Source organism: Akebia trifoliata, chromosome 2 (assembly GCF_017979445.1).
Source record: "Akebia trifoliata isolate Shusen 1 chromosome 2, ASM1797944v1, whole genome shotgun sequence".
In the NCBI taxonomy this organism is placed as follows: domain Eukaryota; kingdom Viridiplantae; phylum Streptophyta; class Magnoliopsida; order Ranunculales; family Lardizabalaceae; genus Akebia; species Akebia trifoliata.
The window spans coordinates 18095852-18121990 of NC_141376.1; the positions used below are offsets into that span (position 1 = coordinate 18095852).

The 26139-nt window shown below is 35.7% G+C and overlaps 2 protein-coding genes across 4 annotated transcripts in view; one reads left to right on the forward strand and one right to left on the reverse strand.

Moving 5' to 3' along the window:
* The first annotated feature begins 2376 nt into the window (after positions 1-2376).
* Positions 2377-7963, forward strand: LOC147409850 (amino-acid permease BAT1 homolog). The gene is made up of 7 exons (XM_086431931.1): positions 2377-2686; positions 2767-2949; positions 5025-5144; positions 5232-5423; positions 6319-6621; positions 6715-6897; positions 7311-7963. Exons 1-7 carry the CDS (start codon positions 2585-2587, stop codon positions 7812-7814), a joined length of 1587 nt encoding a protein of 528 aa, XP_086288057.1. The 5' UTR covers positions 2377-2584; the 3' UTR covers positions 7815-7963.
* Positions 7964-10753: 2790 nt separating this feature from the next.
* SECA2 (Preprotein translocase SecA family protein) overlaps positions 10754-26139 on the reverse strand; it is a 64141-nt gene continuing 48755 nt past the window's right edge. For all 3 annotated transcript variants that reach the window (XM_086431934.1, XM_086431933.1, XM_086431932.1), the window contains 7 exons: positions 18144-18223; positions 12735-12789; positions 12577-12646; positions 12248-12437; positions 12039-12162; positions 11173-11247; positions 10754-11096 (listed from right to left, as the gene is read on the reverse strand). In XM_086431934.1, coding sequence (XP_086288060.1) covers positions 10932-11096; positions 11173-11247; positions 12039-12162; positions 12248-12437; positions 12577-12646; positions 12735-12789; positions 18144-18223 — 759 coding nt within the window. In that variant the 3' untranslated portion in view covers positions 10754-10931. The remainder of the gene's footprint in view (positions 11097-11172; positions 11248-12038; positions 12163-12247; positions 12438-12576; positions 12647-12734; positions 12790-18143; positions 18224-26139) is intronic.

The following is a 26139-nucleotide window of genomic DNA, read 5'->3' on the forward strand; positions in this document are numbered from 1 at the left end:
ACTTCTCTATATTAAGCTTATCTTTTTTTTTTTTCACAGTATAAGACTTAAGAAATTATGACATTGTTTATTTTATTTGAAATTAATAAAATTATCTTCTTTCCTTATACAAGTATATTATTTTTATTGTTGGTATGGTTGAACTTGAAGTAACTTTACAGGCTATTTACGTACCAAAAATGGGATCAAATCAGAACGTAGTTCAGATAGATAATGCTCTAAGTTTTGCTTAGATTGCCCTCTCCTTTTCAATCTAGCAAGCTTTTTCAAACTTGTTTTTATGTTTTTTTGACCTGTTCACAGTTTTAACTGGTGCGGGTTAGGAGTATCATGTAGTTTAAGGTCGTACAATAATGAGCATTGTCAAATAATTTAGGCTTGTGCTGAGGAACATTGTCAAACTGTTTAGGCTTGTGTCGAGGAGCATTGTCAAACAATTTAAGCTTGTGCTGAGGAGCAACATTTTTTAAAGCATAGTATTATTTAAGAAACTTACCGTTGATTGGACCAAGATATAATACTTTCGATATTACAAGAAGGTACACACCATTAGTGTATACATCCTTCACTACGTGATGTCCATCCCACTTCGGATCTTCTTTCCAGAATGGTGTGAGAGGATGATTGTTCATTGTACGACGAGCACTAACTCACCAACTTGAAAAGAACGTGGTCAAAATTTCTTATTGAATGCATGTGACAAACGGGTTTGATAACATTTTAATTGTTGTTGTGCTTCCAATCTCTTTTCATCCAACATATCAAGTTCAGCTAAACGTATCTTAGCGCTTTCATCGCATGTTATATCTTTTTAGATCGCAATCCTTAGTGAAGGTATTTTACATTTCAAAGGGAAGACAATTTCAACTTTATAAACTAATGAGTAAGGTGTTGCTTGCATGACTCGCAATTTTCATCTATCAGAGGAGGTAGTACTCACTTATGGCAAACATGGACACTCATTGTCTCTCCTTCTGGCATAGTCAAACTTGTAGCAAGACTAACTAAAGTATCGACTTACTTGTTTTCAACTCTTGGTATATGCCTGATGATGACGTCTTCAAACTGACTTATAAGTTGTGTAGCATAGTAGTGGTAAAGTACCAACTCATATTTTCGAACGTCATACTCTACTGAGAGTTGGTTGATGACAAATTGTGAGTCCCCATACATATAGAGTTGGTGTAACTTCATCTCTAGTCCGAGTTCTAAACCATTGATTAGAGATTGGTATTCTGCAACATTGTTTGAATATAATTTCATTAAGGCAAACAAGAACATTAATACTTCATTTTTTTAGGTGATAAAAATTACACCTACTCTCGTTCCATCTCTTCTAGCTGCGCCATCAAAGAATATTCTCCAAGATGGAAGCATGTCAATAGAGAAGATTTCTTCATTAGGTAAGTCATAAGACAATTCCCATTCAGTCATAATATGCCAAGGATTAACCCCGAATTTAGCTTGTCACATCCTCAATGTAGATCTCACTTACTTTCCAGTAAAGTAGAGGAGAAGGGCCATAGTAAAAAAAGGATGTAGTGAATGGGGAGATTGACCACCTATTGAGGGGGAGGGGGAGGGATTGGTACTAGTCCCATTATGGAAGAAGCTCAAATCCAACATCCAATGATTGATTAGCGAGGACTAGTGCTTGTGGAGACACCATGTTAAGAGAAAATTGACTAGGAAAATGGGGAGTGGCATTGAAATTGACATCATTTCACAAATAACTGATGTGAATGTGTGCACAAATCATAGATACTTTTCATCAAGATACAAGAGAGAAGCATCTAGGGGTTTTGTGTGCACCTTCACATCGGCCATGTGAAACGACGTTAATTTTGATGTTAATGGAGCATGACCCAATTGACTATAATCGATTTCCCAACATACATGATAACCGCTCAAGTCAAATTTTCCTTCACGTGGTATGAAGGTTTTTTTTTTCTGTTTTGTTTACTAATCTTACTTATTCTCTTTCGGGGGCAGAAAGAAAGGTTTGGTCGACAACCGAATAAACTCGTTCCTTCCAAGAAGGGATCCTCAGGATATTTTTCTTTCTGGATAGATAGATATTTTTATAAGAGAAGATATAGATACATAGAGAAAAAAGTATGGGTGACTAACCAGGTGGAGAGAAAAGAATCTAGGAAGCGATCAATTACTCAACTCCGGATAACACAGGATATCAATCAACTACATAAAGACAACTCACGTCAAACAAGCCGTTATTGTCCCAACTAAAATTCAAACTTGGTAATAGTTTCACACTTGAGTCTTGCAAGGCATTACCTGTCCTTGCGCTGACTTTTGACTTTTAAACGCAGTACACCCTAAAAGCTTCTCTTCTCACCTCTGACTTAAGCAACCAAACTCTCTTTCTCTCTCCGAAAACCCATATCAGAAGAGATACCACTTATATATTCTCCCTCTCTCTCTCTCTGAAAACCCATATCGGAAATACCAACTTTTATTCCCTTTTGAGGAGTCTCTTTCTGTGAAAACCCATACAGAAAAAAAAACCAGTTTTATCTCCTCTTGTCTATTGAGGAGGAGCTAAAACTGATAACTTGATCATCCAATGGAACATCTCCCACAACCAACAAACCAAAGTCCTGTAATGGATTCAGGAGAGAAGCGTCTCAACGAGCTCGGATACAAACAAGAACTCCGAAGAGAAATGGTATAAATTTAACTTCAATTTCTTCATTTATTCTTGATTTGCTTCTTTCTTTTCTTGAATTATTAAATTTTTTTTTTCAGACTTTATTCAAAACTCTTGCCATCTCCTTCTCCACAATGACGCTTTTCACTGGGATCACTCCTCTATATGGCTCAAGTCTTCTATATGCAGGACCAGCTAGTCTTGTTTGGGGATGGGTTGTGGTCTCTTTCTTCACTTGGTTTGTTGGGATCGCCATGGCTGAGATCTGTTCTTCTTTCCCGGTTTGTTTCTTTACTTCTCTCTTTATTTGTATGTTTCTTTGATTGGGAACTGATTCAAGCATGTTCTCCTTTAACAATCTTGGCTAGATTGGGTCAACGATGAATTTGAATTAAATTTCATTCCCAAAAATCAAGATTTGGATTTTGTAGATTTACAAAACAACAGAGACAAAAAACTTCATGAATTTACATATCCGGATACGTTTTGAAAATCTTTTCTTAAAAGAATAATTTATCATTTTGTAAAAAAAATAATTATGGAAAAGGACATATATGTTACCTTACACAAAATAAAATAAAATATTTAAAACGGGCCTTTTTGGATGAAATTATAAAAATACCCTTATGCAATATCTTTTTAAGTGGTATTTTTGTAATTTAAATTACAATAGTGGTCATTCAGTTTAATTAAACCAAAAGTGTATATATATATATATGGGTCCCGTTCAGCAACAAACATTTTGGCAAACATTTTGGCAAAACATTTTTCAAAACATGGGTTAGAGGTTTTGGAATGGGCTGATTTTTAGTGAGGATGATCTCTGATCATCCTCACCAAAAATCAGCTCATTCCAAAACTTCTAACCCCAGTTTACAAGTTGAAAAATCGTGAACCGTCCATTTTTTGTAAATCATTTTTGATGGGGTTAGAAATTTTGGAATGGGCTGATTTTTGGTGATGATGATCTTCTCACCGTAGAGATCATCCTCACCAAAAATCAGCCTATTCCAAAACCTCTAACCCATGTTTTGAAAAATGTTTTGCCAAAATGTTTGTTGCTGAACATTTCCCTATATATATTTCTACAATCTATATCCATTTTTTCAGAAAAATTATTTACAAAAAATGGATAAATTTTACATTTTGTAAATATTTTCAAAATGAATCCAGATACATAATCTTTTCTAATTCCCAAAAATGTAGAAAAGAATTGTGAAATTCCCATTTCAATGGTAAATTACCGTTTTGGACTTTTGGGAATTAAAAGATTTCACTTAAAGTGGGTAAACATTTCCTATTTTATAAAATATTAAATTTCCCTTTAAGTGAAATATTTTAATTCCAAACTTGGTATTTGAGAAGTAAATTTTCCTACTAATCATTCTGAAATTGGTAATTTACTGTTTTGGGAATTAGCATCTATGGATTTTGTGCACACCTCCATATCAGCTCAGTGTTGAATTTAGTGTCCAGCAGTCACTCTAATATGAAAATTCTAAAACTGCGTTAGACACTGAGCTGACGTGGAGGTGTGCACGGGACCATTGATGCTTTTCTTTGAAATACTTCAAATTAAATGTGTGAGTGTGAGTGTGGGGGGAGGATTCAATTTGGTAGAGGTGGGATCCAAGGACCCTTCTGTTGGGATTTTGCATAATATTTGGGGTTGCATACATGCGTACATGTCCGTCGTGTACTCATGTGGTGCACATTGCATTTTGCATGTATGCTCGTCTAAAGGAGCCCTTTGCTACTTACCTTATAGAGCACCTATGAATAGTAGTCGTGGGCACTGAAGGCACTTAGGCATAGACATGCCTATGTTTTTGCTGTGGTGTAGTAAACCAAGGGGCATGGGCCTATAACTATAAGGGTGGGTGTGAGAAGTAGACGATTTTTTGACAGAGCTGGCCGTTGGTCATAAGGAAAGGATGCAACCTTTCATGTTTGCTATTTAGATTAATCCATCACAACCACTGAATCTTGCTAACTGTTGGTCAGATTGATCGTGGCCCTGATTATGAAATTCAAGGGTTGCTTACAACCCACAAATGGACGCATTAGAGTCAATAAACACCAACAGAAATCTCTAAGAAATCCAAAGTTTTTTGAGCATTCAGAATGTACACTTGTGTGTTGTAAGCCTGGAATTTTGTGTTGAATTTGAGAAATATGTCCATCCATTTTGTGGATCTTATACAATTTTTTTTTTGAATTTTGATCTCCTTTAGACACAACTCTCCAGGTTTTTGTTTCAAGAAATTTTCTTTATTACAGAAGAATTTTCTCCATTTTGTTATGTAACTTATTGTTTACGAACTTGGTTTGTTGCCTTTGGTGTTAAACTAAGCAGACTACTGGTTCTCTTTACTTCTGGGCTGCCCATCTAGCTGGCCCGAAATGGGGTCCCTTTGCATCTTGGTGTTGTGCTTGGCTGGAAGCAATTGGTCTTATAGCTGGCATAGGTACACAGGTAACAACAATCCATCAATACAGTATACCTTGTTTACTAATTGTTAGTTTGGTTTTCTGAGTTATGGTTCTTTTGCTTTCTTGGTAGGCTTATGCAGGATCCCAGACATTGCAGAGCATTATTTTACTATGTACCGGTACAAACAAAGGTGGCGGCTACTTAGCTCCTCGATGGTTATTCTTGTGTATGTACGTGGGCCTTACAATTATATGGGCAGTACTCAACACATTCGCTTTAGAAGTTATTGCATTTATTGACATAATTTCTATATGGTGGCAGGTAAATTTTTTTTTTTTTTGTTTCTTATTTTGTGTTCTTCTCTGTATCGATAGTAGTTTTCTGTTCAATGATAAGAACATCATTGCACTTAGCATAAATAAATTAAAAATACAAATTATTCATTTTAAAATTTTGTTCTGTTTTGGAACAGATCAAAGAAGATTGTTACAAAATCATGATGTTTGTTTTCAATCTGTTTCGTAAGAATTGACAAGTTTTGGTTTGTACCGATATGTACATATTTCTGAGAAGTTTTTGTTTGAAACAAAACATTTTCTCGGTGTCTACGATGGTCTTTTCGACCTCCTTCCCTCAGTAATTTTTCAATGCTTTTAATGAAATTTTATTACAACGAAAAAACAGACCAAATTTGATTGAAGATAAATAATTTAGAAATCCTTATTGCAAGACGAAGGGTTTTCGGACTGCAATTTGGACGTAACGTTGTGACTATTTTTGGGATTTTGTTGAAATTTTAAGGATTACGGGGCTGAAAATGGGTGGCTAATTTTCCAGTTTTTATAGTATGAAATGTTAGTGGAGAAAGAAGGAACAATAATAGGTGTTGTATTTTTCTGACCGAAACATAGGGGAATGAAACGAGATTTTAAACCTTGGGTGATTGATGGGGGATTAATGAGAAGGTCTTACTTGGTAAAACTTGAAATGTTTGTAAATTAAGATAAGTTTCTATTACTCAATGAAACGAGTTCACGATGATTCAGTTTAATTCCCTATCCATGAATATACAGGTTTACATTATATGCTTGGGCTTGTATACAATAAGCACAAGTTAAACCGTCTGGTATCCTGATATTTGCAATAAAAAACTTCTTCTCAATCTCTATTGCTCTTTTTCTTTTATAGTTATATAAATTTAATGAATTCTTGGCAGGTTATTGGAGGTACGGTTATAGTTATAATGCTTCCGCTTGTGGCGCTGACTACACAACCCGCTTCATACGTGTTCTCTCATTTTGAGATGTCAGACTCAACTGGGATCACTAGCAAAGTATATGCAGTCATTCTATCCGTTCTTGTCAGTCAATACTCACTATATGGATATGATGCTGCCGCACATCTAACAGAGGAAACTAAAGGCGCAGACAAGAATGGTCCGATTGCAATTCTTTCTAGTATAGGGATTATCTCCATATTCGGATGGGCATACATCTTAGCCCTTACTTTCAGTATTCAGGTAATCTTTTTTTTTTTTTTTTTTTTTTTTAATATTAATAAATCTTCAATTATTATTTTTGCGACTATGTGTCATTTTGAAATTCTTATGCAGGATCCAAGCTACTTGTTTGATGTTACCAATGAAACCGCTGGAACATTTGTACCAGCTCAGATACTCTACGATGCCTTCCATGGAAGATATAATAATTCCAGTGGAGCCATAATTTTGTTATTTATTATTTGGGGTTCCTTTTTCTTTGGTGGCCTTTCAATTACTACTAGTGCAGCCAGAGTGGTAAGTGAAATGTTATTTTTCCTAGTCGAGCTTTATCGGTATAGGTGTAAGAAATTACGAAAAATAAAATACAAATCAAAGTAAAGAGATCAGAACACATAATTTATGTGGTTCGGCAAGATTGCCTATATTTACTGGTGACAATGAGATCCTTTCACTATATCCATGAAGACCAGAGTTACAATCTCTCTTCCTACTGAAAAATCCTTCATAGTAACCCTTAAACAAGTTTCCCATGCCCCTAGGGCCGATAATCAAAAGTCAATTGTTGCCTAAATAACCTTTCAGACAAAAGTTGAAACCTTTAAAAAATAAATGGATTACAATGGATACATGGCTTAAAAATTTAAAATTTATATTAATTATTCTTATCTACTAGCATGTAAATTACATTGTATCATGGCACATTTCAGGTATATGCTCTATCAAGAGACGAAGGAATTCCATTTTCGTCAATTTGGAGAAAAATAAGCCATAAAAACAAGGTTCCTGCCAATGCAGTATGGTTATGTGCAGCAATCTGCATTCTTCTTGGACTTCCCATTTTGAAAGTTAATGTAGTCTTCACTGCTATAACTTCAATATGTACAGTCGGATGGGTTGGTGGATATGCAGTTCCTATTTTCGCGAGGTTGGTGATGGCTGAAAAGAACTTCAAAGCAGGACCATTTTATTTGGGTAAAGCAAGAAAGCCAATTTGCTTCATAGCTTTCATGTGGATTTGTTATACTTGTTCGGTCTTTCTATTGCCGACTTACTATCCCATCAAGTGGGATACATTCAACTATGCACCTGTAGCTTTGGGTATAGGTTTGATGCTTATTATGCTTTGGTGGGTATTAGATGCAAGAAGATGGTTCAAGGGACCTGTTAGGAACATTGATATTGTGAATGGAAAGGATAAAGTAATTCCTTAAAAGATTTGTTTGTAATTTGTAGAATAGAAACAATTCTTAGACAGCAAGCATTGGGTGTATATATTTCAGTTCAGATTGCGTTTTGTTTGGATGGAAAGATTCCCAAGTATTTGAAGTATTATATAAGATTCATATTGTGATGAGGTTAATCATAGTTCATGAAGAGTAGGATAAGATTATGATTTGGACTGATTGTTAATCCTTCAATACTCTTCCTCTTTTTAAACAATTATGAGGGTCATTGTAATTCAACCAAAATCAATAAAAATCTATTATTCTACGCCAAGAAATAAATTTCCATGACTATCAAGGTGTCAGCTTGCTAAGTTGCTAAGGTTTGTGGGTATTGATACCATGAACTGGGTTCAGAACTCTCCTTCGCTCACAAATTACTAACCACTATACCCGCTTTCCTATATATATATAAATAAATAAATAAAAAGCTGTTTATCCATGATTGAAGAATATGAATTTTTTTTTTTATTACTTATAATCGTCATGAATTGAAATATAATCAAATTTCTTTGATGATTTAATCCAGCAAAAGGTTGCCTAGGGATGCTCTATTAATGAAATATACTTTAGGAGATGTTGACCTGGTGTTCGTTAATGGCACCAGGGCCCAACAAAATCTTAGTATGGGTTCTTCTGTTTCTTGATAAAAATCGATAGAACAACATGCTCAAGATCTGGAATTTAATGTGGACTAAGAAAAGAAAAAAAAAAGGTGAATCCACTCCAAGGCACAACATTTCTTATAGAAGCTATTATCTAGGCAATAGAATATACATGCTTGGAACTTGTAAGTCTTATGTGCCAAGACTTGAAACAAAATAGTGAAGGTTTTGGGACTGTTAATTGTCCAGGGCTGAGAGAGCTAGTTTTACTACTAGTCGAGACTCTCACACTATGATATATTGTTGATAAAAGAGGAGGGTTGCATGAGTTTGGCAACTGGTGTAAAAATCTGCATAATATGAATCCAAAGATTTTGCTTTTCTCAAGGTGCCAACTTGATAAGTTGGTAAGGTTTGTGAGTGTTGTTGACACCATGACCTAGGTACTAGCCACTACTATATAGTTTTTTTTAAAAACACTTTGCTTTGGACAAGGTGGAGGTCAACCTAGCTCCCTTAACGTCCGAACTCAGAAGATCCTACTTCCAAGATGCAACCTCGGATCCTCAACAAACAATCTCATGAGTGAAGTCATCAACCCTGTTACCTGAAAAATCTCCAAGAATCATACCAACTTTTTTTTTCCCCCTTAATTTGACAATAAGAGCTATCGCAGCAGATCGACGGATATATCCCCCACAATAGTTTGATTTTGAAAATTTTAAAAATTATTGAACTCAACATTGTAAATGTTATCTAGATTTTTTTTTCATTTCTTCGACTTAGATATTGGAATACCCAAATCAAAAGTTTTTTTTTTTTTTTTTTTTATATATAAGTGAGACTCATCAAAAGTTGCAACGTAATCTTCAAAAAATTTAGAATCACTACTTCATTCTTCATTTTTTTAATAAATGGTTAAAATAAATAAATACACCTAAATGTTCAAACTTAGAAGTACATCATTCTCCATTTGTGATAAAAAAAATTGTTGGAAGTGATTGTAATCCCCATTAAAAAATCTAAGCATGTGAAGATGAGAAAAAGAGTATTTTTGATATTCAAAAACATTATCACGAGAGATGAGGTTGAAGGACTATTAAGAAAGAAAAGTTTACCAAATAAACTTTAATGCTGACATAACCCTCCAGTTTGGCTGAAGAGTCATTCTAAACTGACTCATAAATACACTTTAAAAAACACTTTGACTAATGTGGCAGTGTGCACACAACACAAGAGATTTCATTCCTTGAGATACAAGGAAAAATATCAAGCGTTCTATGCACACAGCCACGTCAGTGGAGTGCCTTTTTGAGTCGGTCAGGCATTTTTCTTTGGAGTATTTGAGATAATCAATGGGTTTTCAAATTGGTGATGTATATCCATCGACCATGGTCTACATTGGAAGACTACTAGAATGACATTTAGTGCACTCATCTTTCACCTCTAGCCAAAAATTTAAATAGCATCATCAAGCACTTCAATCTTTATGAAAAATTATTCAATCTACTCAACTGCATCTTCAATTTGTCGCTTCCTTCCTCACTTAACCCCTTTTAAAAAAACCCTTTGATTTTTCTTTGCCAAATTTCAGTCTTCTATTTCTCGAAAAATCATATTTTCTTCTAAGGTTTTAAGAGTTGAAGTAGATAGAATCTTAAGATTAAAGACCATGACCAAAAAAATTACGTAAGAGGTTAAAAATGTTTAGTTTTGGGAAAGAAAAGTCGAGGATTTTTAACGGGGACACATCATTAGTTGGAAATACAGGTGGGTACTTTGATTAAACAATGAGAGTAGACCCAAGGTCAACAGGGCACATAATTAGTTGGAAAGTAGGGTAGGGGGTTATCTCAACCAAACATGGAGTGAGTAAAAAAATTTGCCAAATGCAACAATAAAAGATATCTAACAATAAACTTTATGCAGATATTGAAGCTTTCCTAATGAATCCCATATTGTCCAAATGGCCTTGTAGATGTGGGGATGCTAGAAAATATCAAATGTTTTCTCAGGTCAGGAATTCTTTACTCAAATCATCCAAAAGCAGAATTTGATGCCAGTAAAACACTCAAACCCCTAAATATCTGAGCATCCTAGATCACCTATTTTTCTCTTAATTCATAAAATCATATCTTTTCACCTTGAAATATTGATCTCTTATTATAGTTACAAGTTTGAATAAACATTATAAGGATAAAAAAGAAAAATTCCAAAGCCTGATTTCATCGTGTTTTCTTGCTGAAACCTAGGAAAAGAGATGTGTGGCTGTAGATGCAAGTCTAATCCAAAATTATCCAGGCAAAAAAAACAAAAAAAAGATGCAAGTCTAATGGGTAGAATAACTTGTCAGCTTGAAACATGTGAAAACACCCCTATGCAAGCCTGCATCACAGCTGAAATGCACAAACAATAATACACTGCCATAATGTACATACATAAAAAATAAAAACAAAAGTAATAATTTTTTAAATATTTTTACAAAAAAGAGATTTTGCTTCTATGATTCGAATAATTCTTCAGATTCCATAGGAGATGACCAATACCGCAAGAGCGATTCTACCGTCAATCTTCGGGTTGCACTGAGCATCGAAATAAAAAATCGACACCCATCAATCTTGTATTCTTCAAGTGGGTTCCTGTGCCCAAAACTCCTCACATTTACCTGCCATAAAATGCAGATTAAGTTCAAAATTTGAAAGCCACGGATGTGTTTGAATCAAGAGATGCATTATATATACCGCTGAACTAAGCCTGTTCATGTTTATCAAATGGTCCCTCCAGAAACAATCAAGAGTCTTCACAAGAACTGCTCTCTGTTTCCAAACAAGAAAATGTAAGTATTTCTACAAAGCCAGTACACTACTATTTTTTTTTTTTTACCAGCGAAATTTCATTCAAAAGAGAGAATACAACAATATAATACAAGATACAATAGGGATACCCTCCCCGAGATCGAGGAGACCTACCAAGAACAAGGTACAATCGTCCAGGGAGAAGTGAAAAAAAAAACAAAAACAATACTAGGGAGCTGCCATTGGCTTAAGGAATGGCAAATACACCAACCTTCCTTGATCAAACAATATCCCACTTATACACAACCCTCAAAGAAAATCCCTTGAAGCCCATATATAACTTGGACCACAAAAAGAGATGAGCCTCGACTGCCAATATGATATTCTTGCAAGCTTCCATTGAATCCGTTTGTCCCTCTCCTTCCAAACACTCCAACAAACAGAAAAAAGGAAGCATCCTCCAAAGAATATTTCCATAATTTGAAGTATGATGAGTAATGAATGTGTTTTCTTCCTTGTTTTATCATTAATCAAAACTTCATTAGATATCTCCTATGTTTCCATGATTTTTGTATCATCTCAATAATTTCCAAAAAAGTCAATAATATTTCAAACTGATCGAAATATTTTCACAAAATATTAACATTTCCAAACTGACCGAAACACAGCAACATCAAAATTTAAACCTTTAAATGTAGTAAACTTGATCTTCCATCTCCTTGAAAAACCCAGCATCTAAGATTTGTAGCAAAAGAAATTCAAGCTGAAATTTGATCCTTGAACAAGAGAATATATTGAGAGAAGAATATCACCTCAATTTCCTTAATGTAGGCATCATCATAACCAGATTCTTGTATGACATCCAGATAAGAAGCAATCAAAAAGTCCCCCAAGTACTTGCGGAGAAGATTAGTGGTTCCTCGATACCTTCCATTCCTACATGTTACATAAAAGATTCCACGCAGAGCTTGTCAGATAAAGACTAGAAATTGTTAGAATGAAACATTGAGATTGTACTCACTTTGTCGACTCATCAGTGCATATGACTAGCCAACGTTTTAAAGAAGAGCACTTCCTATGGATTCCTCTGAAGGAATTTGGAGGTACGGGCAAATTTGGAAGGAAAAATTTGTCAATTTCTATAGAGCTTAATTCACATGGCTTTTCAAGTGAAGCCAATAAAGATTCCTCAGTGATTCCTGCAAACGAATCTAAAGAATTTTTTTTTCATGAGAAAAAATGTTAAACATGGTTCAAAGAATAGCTAAAATTCAGCTATCGGTATTCAGTAATGCGTGGCTAAAGAAGACACTAAAGAAAGAATGCATGAATAATTTAAGTTCGACTCACCAGCCAAGATCTTCCCTGTAATCCCAGCAAACTCATTTAAGAGCTTACCCAAATTCCAGCGACTTGGATGCTGGACAACAAAAGGGAGGCATATAGGTAAAAAAAAATGTGATAAATTGTGAACGGCATACTGCATACTAACGTAAATTGCAAAACACCTTCATTGGGTCAACATTTCCAAAGATGATTTCATCTACAACTGCTTGCATGTACCTACAAGAAACTTTTGTTCATTAGTGTGTTTCAAAATGATGAGTTGATTTTAGACAAATACACATCGAGCTTTCAAGAACTAACTACTCAGTAGACTAATATACCATAAAAAATGCCGACAAGCACAACATATGCCTTCTTTTTTTATTACTTCAAGTACTACATAATTGAATCTTGAAAGTTTAAGGAAACAGAATACATGGATAACTGGGTGCACATACATACTGTCCTTCATATATGAGATAGTATTGATTACTGGATACAAGGATATAGTTGTTGTGCTCGGATATGCCAAAATAAAAATGAAAGAAAGAGAATGATACACTTTGAGTAAAGATACACTGTGATACTCAAATTACCTTATTAATGATTACATAAGCTAAAAGTATGATCTCTAAAGTATTGGAATAATGTAGTTTATTATTAGTTTTCTATTTATTTCTATGTAAGGGCATTTATGTCTATTCCCACATTAGTTAATATAAATATCTGCCAAACTCTCATTATAAGACTTGACAATTCTCTTTTTTACAATTCTTCTTGGTATCAGAGCCTTAGAGGACCCATCGACTCCTCTTTGGGTTCCTTCACTTCGATTTTGGGATCTTGAAGTTTCATCTCCGTTCCTCTCCTCTCCTTTCTCCTCCCATCTATCTTTTAGACCTTGAGATCAAACTAACCAAGTAGTAGCTTCGTTAGAGGATCTCCCCTTCGGGGGTTATTTTTTTTCTTCTTTTTAGTTTGGAATACCTTGATCGCATGATGCAATAATGATGATTGTTCGATAACAAAAGACTGGTTTGCTGTTGCAACCAGATTTTTTTTGCTACAGCCCTAGGGTGTGCAATAGGGCTATTGGTTTGCTGATTGGGCTGCCTAGGACTGTGTTGCTGTTGTGTTAGGTTTGTGCGACAGCCCTAGGGTATGCAATAAGGCTGCTGGCTGGGCTGCCTGGACTGTATTGCTGCAGCTTTGGGTCTATGCGACAGCCCTAGGGCTGTGTTGCTGTTGTTTTGGGTTTGTGTAACAGCCCTAAGATGTGCACAAGCCTGTATGGATATATTTCTGCGCTGTTCTAGGGTTTTCTGCACTATTTTCTGCCCTACGACCACGTTTCTGTCTTGGGTTGCTAGGTGCTACTGTGCACATACGGGCTCTGTGATTGCCACTGTGGATTCCTGTGTGTGGCCATTGTGCATATACTTACTGTTTTCTGCCTATCTGATAATCGCACATTAGATTTAGGTTGGCAACATACCTTCCCAGAATATTCTAGCACGCCTTGTTGCTAAGTGATTTACGCCCTGGAAAGGATTTTGGTGCTACATTTGCCCCTGTAGCTAAACTTACTACTGTTCACCTCCTTATTTCTCTAGCTGCATGTCACTCATGACCTCTTCACCAACTCAATGTGAAGAATGCCTTTCTAAATGGTGATCTAACTAGGGTTATCTATATGGCACCCCCTCCTGGATTTCATCTTTAGGGGGAATATTCTAGGAAGGTATGTTGCATTCACAAATCTCTGTATGGCTTGAAACAGTCTCTGTGAACCTGATTTCAACGTTTTTCTAAGTTCATTTTATCTATGGAGTTTTCTAAATGCCACTCAAATAATACCTGTTTTATACGTTGAGGATTGGATTGCCATTGCACTATTGTTCTGGTTTATATGGATGATATTATCTTGATCGGAGATGATACCCAATGGATTGATAGGGTAAAAGTGCTATTGGGTTAAGAACTTGAGTCCTCTCAAGTACTTCTTGGGGATAAAAGTGGTCCGCTCTCATTGTGTAATTTTGCTATCTTAGTGCAAATATACATTGGATATTCTTTAGGACACTAATATGCTTGGTTGTCATCCTGCTTCCTCTCCTATGGATCAGAATCATCTCCTTCATGCAGAATTTGGTGATTTATTATCTGATTATTTTTCTTATCAAAGACGCATAGGCCATTTGATTTATCTGACTAACACTAGACTGGATTTGACCTTTGCGGTTAGTGTAGTCAGTTAATTCATGCATGCTCCGCACACTTTTCATTTTGACGCCGTTTATTGTATTCTTCGCTACTTGAAGTCGCGTCCTGGTCTTGGACTTTTCTACCCATCTACTGCTTAGCCTCATTTGTCCTGCTTCACTGATGTTGATTATGTTGGTTCTATTATAAATAAGAGATCTACTTTTGATTTCTATACTTTCCATGGAAGTAACCTGATCTCATGAAAAAGTAAGAAATAGAGTGTGGTTTTTCATTCTTCTGCTGAAGTTGAGGATAGCTATGGCCTTTGGCACATTTGAGCTTATTTGGCTTCGGACTTTGTTGACAGAATTAGGATTTCATGTCTTTAGTTCCTCCACATTGTTCTGCAACAACAAACCTGCTATCATGCTTGTTTCTGACTTTGTTCTTCACGAGAGAACTAAGCATATAGAGTTTGATGTCCACTTTCACAAGGAGAAAGTCTGATCTGGTGCTCTTCAAACAGTATTTGTCTTCTTCAGATCAGCTTACTGACATGCTTACAAAGTTTGTTGGTCTATCTGTCACTAACTCTCACCTTGTCAAGTTGGGTTTAGTTGATATATTTGCCTTAGCTTGAGGGAGAGTATTGGAATAATGTAGTTTATTATTAGTTTTCTATTTATTTCTATCTGCCAAGCTCTCATTATGAAATTTAACACTTCTCTTTTTTACAATTCTTCTTAAAGTACTAATACAATAATACTATCAATACATCTATCTATATAAAAATAGAAGACAATTCTCCATTTGTATGAAAACAAACATTAACATTTATAACTGAAAGCGCAAATGTGGCACAAACTCTAATGGATAATTAAGTATATAAAAGTACGACAAAAAGTCCAATAGAATAAACTAGTGTTATCATACACGATCACATACATTAAATCGCATATGCCACGATGGCATATGCGATTAAGTGATTCTGAATCATTATGCCATCACATATAAAATATTGGAGCGTAACGTTAAATTTTTTCATAATCTACCTTCTCCAATAAATCCCCCCCCCCCCCCCCCCCCAAATTCCCTACATTATTCTAAGTTATTTCTTATACTCTTTTGCTCACATATACTCTTTAAATCTTATTGTTACTACTACTTTTCAAATTATGAGTTTATGCATTCTAATATAAGATCATGGCATCCAGTGATAAAACTATTAAAGTGGAGTCCACTTTAATCATCCAAAACTAGAAATCGATGATTCCAACAGAGCAACCTTCGTATCATGAAATGGTTTAGGCATTATTGATTATTTGGCTTATTGACTTCTTTTATTCTTGTTATTAAATGACTAACAGTAATCAAATAAATTCAACTCTTTAAATTTTTTATTAATTTTTTAAATATTTTTTCTATTTGTTCCTGCTTCTATTTATTTTTTTGAAATAAAAAATTATTTTGTGCCAAATGCGACCGCATACGCCACATGCGGTTTTGCATATGTGAGCAGCATATGCTGGTTGCATGTGGTCTCATATGCTACATACATTGAATATTTAATTAAAATTTTAGATTTATTGCTTTTTGTAGTTTTCCACGAAAGTTGCAACAATTCAAAATTTATCACACTAGCATAACTTTGACAAAACTACCCTAGTTTTAAGATCCTATAGTTAATTCATGCATCCAATTGCAAAATAGACAAATTTAATCTTTTAAAAGAATGAGTTACTAAAAAATGGTGAAAAAGTTCTCAATCTGCCTTTTTAATCCTGGGGTTGGATAAAGTTAGGGGTAGTTGTTTTTGAGAAAGATATGCACAAGTGTGAAAGATGAAATGAAATGAGGTCTAATTCCCCAAAAGTCAATTTGTTACAGGGTAACATAATAGTGCATATTGGTTGAAACACATTAATATGATGAGGTCATCATAAGCCTACATGATCAGATTTGTTTAGATTTAAGCTTAGATTCTAATTTTTTTACTTTGTTAAAAGCCAAGTAAAATGTTGTAAAAATCATTCAGGAGTGACCATGACAACAACATTACACAATAATATGTACCCTTACAAAATATATAGCCCATGCATGTCCACAACATTATTATTTATGAAAAACACAGTATCATATAACCTTGTATGGTTGTATTGAAATCTTACTCGCACAGCAACTACAAATTAGTCACTACTGAAAATTAGTGACTCCTACCAACATATTTGACTAAATTAGCAATCTTTCCATTAATAAACCACTACTCAAAGTTGTAGACACAATTGAGAAAACTTATGAAGAACCAAGTTCTTCTATTTAAAAGAAAAACTATGGAATATACTAAATAGGATTAACATGTGTTTGTCACTATCTTAAATAAATAAATCAACATTATTACAGTTGCAAAAAGTTTAGGAAACATTAGTAGAACAAACTGCTTTCCTTTAAAAAAACTGGAAAAAAAAAAAATCCAAGAATATCCTGAATAAGTTTTAGCACATGTTGGCCACAATCTGTCCACGCACAAATGAGACAGAAATGAGTGTGGAAGGGAATCTTATAAAGTCAAGAAGAAGCAAAGTATTGACTTCTATTTATTTACTTAATGCTTCATTCAAATGGTAAAGGATGAGAATGGAGATAGAGTTAAACATGACATTAACACTGCGAATGATGCAACAAACTGAAAAATAAGAAAAAACCTGAGTGACAAAACAAAGTTACGGGAAACACAGCTGCTTGTTTTCTCAAAATAAAGTATAGTTGAGAGCTGCAGAAAACAGGTTAAAGAGACTACTAGCCCGTTTGGATAGAAAGTAAAAAGTTGCTAGGAAGAAATTAGTTTTGGAAGAAAGCAACTTTTAGAAAGTAGTTTCATTTTGCTTTTTAAAAAGTAAGGATTGTTTACTTTTTAAAAGTAGTTTTCTAAAATGAATCCAAACAGACTTCATAAATTTTTAACTTTCAAAAGTCAAAAAGTAACATTTTTGTGTGTAACCAAATGGGCTCTAGATCTCTCTTTGAGCAACAGAAATTTTATCATGTAAGTAGGAGATGACCACAAGAAGACAACTATATAATTCTAAAATTCAATATGCTCAAATGAGGATAGTCATGACTGCAAGAAGACAACTACAAACCTTTATGGTTAATCATATTGCAGTCGTTCAATGATTAGCAAATAGTTAAATTTCAGGATAAATTATATCCACTATCCCACTGTGAGGTATGCTTATTTAGACTATGTAGGATAATAAAGAAAAAAAAAAAAACTAACTACTCTCAAATTCAAACAATGAAAAATGTTTTCACATAGACCATTCATGCATATCATTTGATAATAAAATGCAAATCAATATGCGGGTGAGAATCGAGATGCAACTCACTGGAATATGTGTTGGGAACAACTTTCAGAATCACCTGCTAATATTGATTGCCTGAGTTCATAGACATGCTTCCTTTGCACCTGTTAAAAGTAAATCAAGTTTTCAAGAATTGTTTACTACATAAATAACTTGAAATTAGTCCAGAAAATTTCTGTTTTTCCCTTTGCTAGATATATTAGTATTTTATATATGTTCCATAAAGGCATATGTGTAATTTCATTTTGTTTTCTTGTTTTATATATATACCACGATTCATAGTGAGAAAGTCAAGTTCGACTCCTATTTTTTCCATTATTTTCTTCTCTAAACCCTAATATGATCTTCTTCATGGTATCAGAGCTTCTCTAGTGATCATATTTTGCTTCTTTCCTCTTCTTCCCCAATTTTTTTTTCTTCTTTTCTCTTTTGGTATAAACCAAAATTTTCTGATCTGATTTGTACCTATTATCTCATGATGGTTAAAATCCTCTGTTTGGAGGATTTTGTCTTTGTGGTTAGAAAATATCCCTAATGTGATCATAGATTAAAGGATTTTCATTAATTATTAGTGGTTGGTTGTGGTGGTTAGAGTAGAAAACTGAATTTATTGAGAATTCTTGGATACCCATTACAAATGCCTTAATAGGGTATTTATAGACCAACTATCCCTATTACAAGAATATTCTAGAAAACTATCCTATTGTAGAGGATTACAAGAATATTCTAGAAAACTATCCTATTGTAGAAGGTTACAAGAATGTTCTAGAAAGTCAAAAGTGATCAAGAATAATCAAGAAGAATATCCCATTTTCCTAAAATAAGCCTTGGAGATTTTTCAGCACTCCCCCTCCAGCTGGTGAATATATACTTTCCATTCCCAGCTTGCCAATGACCTTTTGAAATGTGGTTCCAGGTAATCCTTCCGTTAGAACATCTGCAAGTTGCCCTTCTGTTGAAATGTATGGGGTGCAAATTAAACCATTGTCTAGTTTTTCCTTTATGAAATGTCGATCCACTTCCACATGTTTTATACGATCATGTTGCATTGGATTATGAGCAATATTGATGGCTGACTTGTTATCACAATACAACCTCATTGGACTGTCCCAGATGATTCTAAGATCTTCCAGAATTATTTTGATCCACAGAAGTTCACAAATTCCTTGTGCCATTGCCCGAAACTCTACCTCTGCACTTGATCTTGCTATAACCGGTTGATTTTTACTTTTCCATGTAACTAGATTTCCTCCTAGAAATGTACAATAACCGGACGTCGATCTTCTATCCACCACGGACCCTGCATAATTTGAGTCTGTGTATGCTTCCAAATGCAAGTTTGCTCCCTTTTTAAATAAAATTCCCTTCCCTGGACTACCTTTTAAGTATTGGAGGATGCGGTATATGACTTGCAAGTGTATACTCTTAGGATTATGCATGAATTGGCTAACCACACTAACAGAATATGTTATGTCAGGCCTAGTATGAGAGAGATAAATCAGTCTTCCAACCAAACGTTGATACATCCCTTTGTCTACAATCTCATCTTTTGGAGCTTCACTTAGCCTATGATTTGCTTCTATTGGTGTCTCCATGGGCCTACAACCTATTTTTCCAGTTTCCTTGAGAAGATCTAGCACATACTTTTGTTGTGAGACAAATATTCCTTCCTTTGAACGAGCAACCTCTATACCTAGGAAATACTTCAACTTGCCTAGGTCTTTTATTTCAAACTCTTCTGCAAGACGTTTCTTGAGTGCTCCTTCCTTCGCATCATTACCAGTGACAATAATATCGTCCACATATACCAGTAGTGCAGTTACTCCCCCAAAGGCCGAGTGTTTTACGAATAGAGTGTGATCACCTTGACTTTGTTTGTAGCCCATTCCTGACATTGTCTTTGTAAACCTTCCAAACCATGCTCGTGGAGATTGTTTTAACCCATACAATGCTTTCTTCAACCTGCATACCTTCTTATCTCCTGAATTGCCATCAAATCCTGGAAGCCTCACCATATAAATCTCTTCTTCTAGGTCTCCGTGAAGAAAGGCGTTTTTCACGTCGAATTGGTGTAAACTCCAATCTAAGTTGGCTGCCAATGACAACAAAACCTTACTATGTTCATCTTAGCCACCGGTGCAAATGTTTCTTCATAGTCCACTCCATAGGTCTATGTATAACCCTTTGCAACTAACCTGGCCTTGTATCGTTCAAGTGATCCATCAGCTTTATACTTTAGAGAAACACCCATTTGCATCCAACAGGTTTCTTTCCTTTGGGCAACTTCACCAACTCCCAGGTTTTGTTCTTCGCGAGTGCATCCATTTCCAATTTCATAGCATGTCTCCATTCTTCTTTGCTTAGGGCCTCGGATAGTGTTTGTGGTATGGTTGTGGAGTTTAGATGGGTGAGAAAGCTTTTGTGTGATGGTGACACTTTTTCGAATGACACAAAATGAGACAATGGATATTTTGTACAATTTCGGGTACCTTTTCTAACTGCAATGGGTAAGTCAAGATCATTTTTTTCAAAAACTTCTTAAGACAAGTTGATGACAGGGATATCAGTATTTACCTCATTTCCGAGAGCTGGTTCGGACGCTTGAGTTAGCTTCGGCTTAGTAGTGGAACCTCTCTTCCTTGAGTAAACTTGCAATGGTTTCGTGACAACTGATTCAATACGAGTATGTCCTGGGGTTATAGGTTCAAGCTGTCCAGCTTCGGGTTGTTTTGATGGCTCAACTTCTTCTTGTTCAAGTTGTTTTAGTGTTTCAGTTTCAGGCAAGGAAAATGGTGGAGTGTTTTGGGTTGGTGGTTGGCTAGCTTGAGCAAGAAAGTCCATTAGAAAGCCATGATCCCCTTGGTCCTTATCTTCACTAGTAAGTGTCTCCCCCTGAAGAGAAGGTTGGAAAAAACTCACTTTGAACAAAAGTTACATCGGCGGATACAAAGATTTTGCGAGATGGTGGATGATAACATTTATAACCCTTTTGAGTTGAGGAATACCCCATGAAGACACGCCTAAGAGCTCGAGGATCAAGTTTACTACGACTATGAGAATGAATATGAACAAACGAGACATATCCAAAAACTCAAGGTGACAATTAATTGTGAGATACAAAATCAGGAAAAAATTTGGAAAAAACCTCTCAGGGACTTTTAAAATCAAGAACTCGAGATGGAGTACGGTTTATTAAGTGGGCTGATATAAGAATTACTTCACCCCATAAGTATTTGGGGACATTCCGTTGGAATAACAGTGCACGAGTTGTTGACAAGAGATGGCCATTCTTCCTTTCTGCCACTCCATTCTGCTGGGGTGTATCTATGCAAGATGATTCATGTATTATCCCTTCTTTTTAAAAATATGGAGATAATACTTGATTAAAATATTCTCTTGCATTGTCAGATCTTATTTTTTTTATTTTAATCCCAAACTGATTTTTGACCATGTCATGAAAAATAGGGAGAACCGTGCAAACATCAGATTTTTGTTTTAGCAAAAAAACCAATGTGACACTAGTACAGTCGTTCATAAACGTGACAAACAATTTAGCCCCTGAAATATTTGAAATTCTTGACGGTCCCCAAATGTCACTATGGATTAATTGAAAAGGAAATGAGGATTTTTTATTACTCAAAGGAAAAGAAACTCGTTTGTGTTTGGCAAACTTACAAATGTCACAATGAAATTCACGAATATCAACATTCTTAAATAAGGAATGAAACATGACACTCAAAGTCCTAAAGGAAGGATGTCCAAACTGAAGGTGATAAAGCCAAATCTGGTCTTTTATTGGAGATCTTGTATTTGACAACAAGGAAGATGGATTGTCAATCCTACAACTCTTATTTTTATTTTGCACATCAATGTAATAGAGGCCACTACTTTCCTTAGCATGCCTAATCGTCATCCCCGTAGCTCGGTCCTGAAAAATACAAGAGGGGATGAAAAGGTCAATCTACAATTCAAATCTTTTGTGAGATTTTGGACAGAGACTAGATTTATTGTAAGTTTTGGAACGTGCAAAACATTTTTCAGAATTAATGAAGGACTTATGTGAATATCTCCTTGACCTGCTACAGTAGCAAATGACCCATTGGCCAATGTAATTTTTCTGTTACTAGAACATGGACTATATGTGGAGAATATAAAGGAGCAATGAGTCATGTAGTCAGTTGCTCCTGAATCAATGATCCAAGAGTCGAAATGGTTACTATCCGAGACACTAAAGGCATGAGAAGAAGAAACCATACTTGAATGTGCAAATGAACACATACCTGATGGTTTCTCCAAGGAGTTGAGAAGTGATCTTAGCCGTTCAATGTCTTCTTTGTTGATCTCCTTGCTATTAGAATTCTCTTGAGCACCCGAGCCATCACTGCCGGTTTGTGCCAGAGTAGCATGTCCCTTTTGTTGCCAATTCTGCTGCCAGTTTCTTGATCCTCCCCCATTTCGACCAAAAAAGTTTTGTGGTCTCCCATGCAGTTTTCAACACTGCTCCTTCAAGTGTCCTGTCTTCTTGCGATAGTTGCAGATGAGATTGGCTTTGTTGCCATTTCTTTGATCTTGTCGTTTGCCTTCTGACTTTACAACAAGAGTCTTCTCTGAGGAAGTTAGCTCTTTAGGACTTGTTGTAGCTAATGCTGAGGCTTCCAGCGATGCGTGTGGAACAAGCATGACTCCCTTTCGGCTTTCCTCGGCACGAACAATCGCAATTGTCTCATTTAGAGATGGTAATTCTTCCTTTCCAAAGATCTGCACTCTCACTTGATCAGACTCAGGATTGAGACCCGCCAAGAAGTCATATGTTCGATCATTCTCAATAAATTTTTTGAGAATGGCAGCATTTTCACTATCTTTCATCATAATACACCTATAATGATCCATCTCTTGCCACATGTTTTTCAACAGATTAGAATACTCTGTAATTGAACGATTACCTTATTTTGTAGCAATAAGTTTGGTCTTAATATCATAAATCTAGGCTGAATCATTTACTTTTGAGTATATCTGTCGAACTGTCTTCCATATGTCCTTAGCTGTGGTGAGGAACATACAAGTGTCACTGATTTCCGGCACCATTGCACTCCAAAGCTAGGCCATGACTATGGAGTCCGCTTCATCCCAAGTAGCGAACACATGATCCTTTTTATCGGGTCTAGTACCAAGGAGATTACTGAGTTTTCCCTTGCCTTTGAGAAAAGTTCGAACCAGCTGTGACCATTTTAGGTAATTTTTACCATTAAGTCTGTAAGCAGCCTGAATATTCTACAACTCCCCTACGGCCTGATTGATTGTCACCATCTTAGACTGACTGGTGGCTCCTGACTCTTCTGACATCGTGAATTCAGCAAAGATCACAAGGGAAAAATAAAGGAAGGGTAAAAACAGATGAACAACAAACAAGATAACAAAAAAAAGAAAAAAATCAATCCCTAGGATATGAGCCTAAGGCTCTGATACCATGTAAAAAACTGAATTTATTGAGAATTCTTGGATACCCATTACAAATGCCCTAATAGGGTATTTATAGACCAACTATCCTATTACAAGAATATTCTAGAAAACTATCCTATTGTAGAGGATTACAAGAATATTCTAGAAAACTATCCTATTGTAGAAGGTTACAAGAATGTTCTAGAAAGTCAAGAGTGATCAAGAATAATCAAGAAGAATATCCCATTTTCCTAAAATAAACCTTGGAGATTTTTCAGCAGTTAGGTTTCTGATTGTATTTCTGACCTTTCAAGGTGTCCGGCGACTTCATCTTGAGAGATATTGGAGATGTGAGCTTTTATCTAGAAAAGGTTTTGGAGCCTTGTGATTTTATCTGGAGGAGTTTAAGAAACCCACGATTTCACTGGGATAGATTTCTCTATGTTTTTTGGAGGTTTTTCACAGATCTTGGCTATAAGGAATTCTTATCGAGGAGAATTTTCGATAGTAGAATTCGTTCACAAAAATATCTGAAAAACCTCTGAATACCGTGAGCAACGTGAACAAGAGGACTTAAAGGGAAAAGAAAATTAATTTTGTGGGGGAAGCGCCGAAAATTGTAGAGCAATTTCCATCATGGAGCAAAAGACTATCTTAGGTATATCTGTTGATTTGGTTGGAACTCAAATGACTTCTATTCGCTTAAATGGAAGTAGCTACATACAGTGGTCGAAAGTCGTGGAGATATTTTTGAAGGCCAAAAAGAATTCAAGAAAGCGGATTTGAAGCACGGAACCGAGGTCGAACAATGGGGCTTTTGCAAGTTGTCCATGCGATTGGAGAAGGCATGTACCTTCTCACCTTAGGTAGGTCACCCGTCATATTTCTAAAATGTTGGCATTGCTAATTTTAAAACAAATCATTTACAAAATCTTTTTTTTTTTTTTTCAAAATCTACTTCATTCAACTTTTTTAACATATGATGGAATGATAGTGTGTTCTATAATTCACTTGCCATACTTAGAACAATTTTCATGGCTTAGTTGGGCATGATTTAGTAAACCATGAAAGAAGAATGTTTTAGCCTTAAATCTATATGCTTTGAGTTATGGACTGTTTTTACTATGTTATGTGACACTAAGATCATAATTGGTCCATAGAAGTACATTGATAGAAAACCTACTAGGCACTTCTTATAATAGAAGAAATTTAGAAGAGAAAAGTCAAGTCTCTTAATGAGATCTTGGCATATATTTATAATCAATAATAAAGGAATGGACATAAATGCCCTTATAAAGAAATAAAACTAAATAAACTAATTTTAGTCAAACTAGAACTGACTATTCTAATATTTCCAATACTCCCCCTCAAGCTGGGGTAAATATATTAACTAGACCCAGCTTGGCAAGGTGAGAGATAGTGACAGAAAGTCCAACAGACTTTGTAAGTATATCAGCCAGTTGATCTGAAGAAGGAACAAAGACTGTCTCAAGAGCACCAGATCGAACTTTCTCCCTAAGAAAGTGAACATCAACCTCGATGTGCTTAGTTCTTTCGTGAAGGACTGAGTCAGATGCGAGTATGATAGCAGACTTGTTGTCACAGAACAGCGAGGAGGAACTAGCAATAGGAAATCCCAACTCTGTCAGTAAAGATCTAAGCCAAAGAAGCTCACATGTGCCAAGTGCCATACACGATACCCAGCTTCAGCAGACGAACGAGAAACCACACTCTGTTTCTTACTTTTCCATGAAATAAGGTTACCACCATAGAAAGTACAAAAACCATATGTAGATCTCGTATCTGTAAGAGAACCCGCATAATCAGCATCAGTGAAACAAGACAAATGTGGCTGAGTAGTACACGAATACAATAAGCCTAAACCAGGACGAGACTTCAAGTAGCGAAGAATACGATACACAGCTTCAAGATGAGAGGTACGCGGAGCATGCATAAACTGACTGACTACACTAACCGCAAAGGTCAAATCCGGTCTAGTATTAGTCAGATAAATTAGACGGCCTACGAGTCTCTAGTAAGATGAAGGATCAGATAACAGTTCTGCAGATTCAGCATGAAGACGATGGTTCTGATCTATTGGGGAAGAGGCAAGACGACAACCAAGCATACCGGTGTCCTGAAGAAGATCCAATGTGTATTTGCGTTGAGATAACGAAATACCACGATGTGAGCGGGCTACCTCTATCCCCAAAAAGTACTTGAGGGTACCTAAGTCCTTAACTTCAAAAGCATTACCCAATTGCCTCTTAACTCTGTCAATCCATTGTGCATCATTTCCAGTTACTATAATATCATCCACATAAACCAAGACAATAGTATTGCGACCATCTATTCCTCGTCAAGTAAAGCAAGTATGGTAAGAGTGGCATCTAGAAAATCCCATAGATAGAATGACCTCAGAGAAACGCTGGAACCAAGCTCGCGGAGACTGCTTTAGGCCGTATAGAGATTTGAGAAGGCGACATACTTTCCCAGAATACTCCCCCTGAAGACGAAATCCCGGAGGGGGGTCCATATAAATGACCTTTGTCATTGAGTAGGCCTATTTTTTTCGAGAGAT

Excerpts from the sequence above, each read along its gene's own strand:
- LOC147409850 (XM_086431931.1), top strand. The coding sequence starts at position 2,585 with ATGGAACATCTCCCACAACCAACAAACCAAAGTCCTGTAATGGATTCA. Across the intron at positions 5,424-6,318 it reads TAATTTCTATATGGTGGCAG|GTTATTGGAGGTACGGTTAT; the intron begins GTAAATTTTTTT and ends AATTCTTGGCAG. Across the intron at positions 6,898-7,310 it reads CTACTAGTGCAGCCAGAGTG|GTATATGCTCTATCAAGAGA; the intron begins GTAAGTGAAATG and ends GGCACATTTCAG.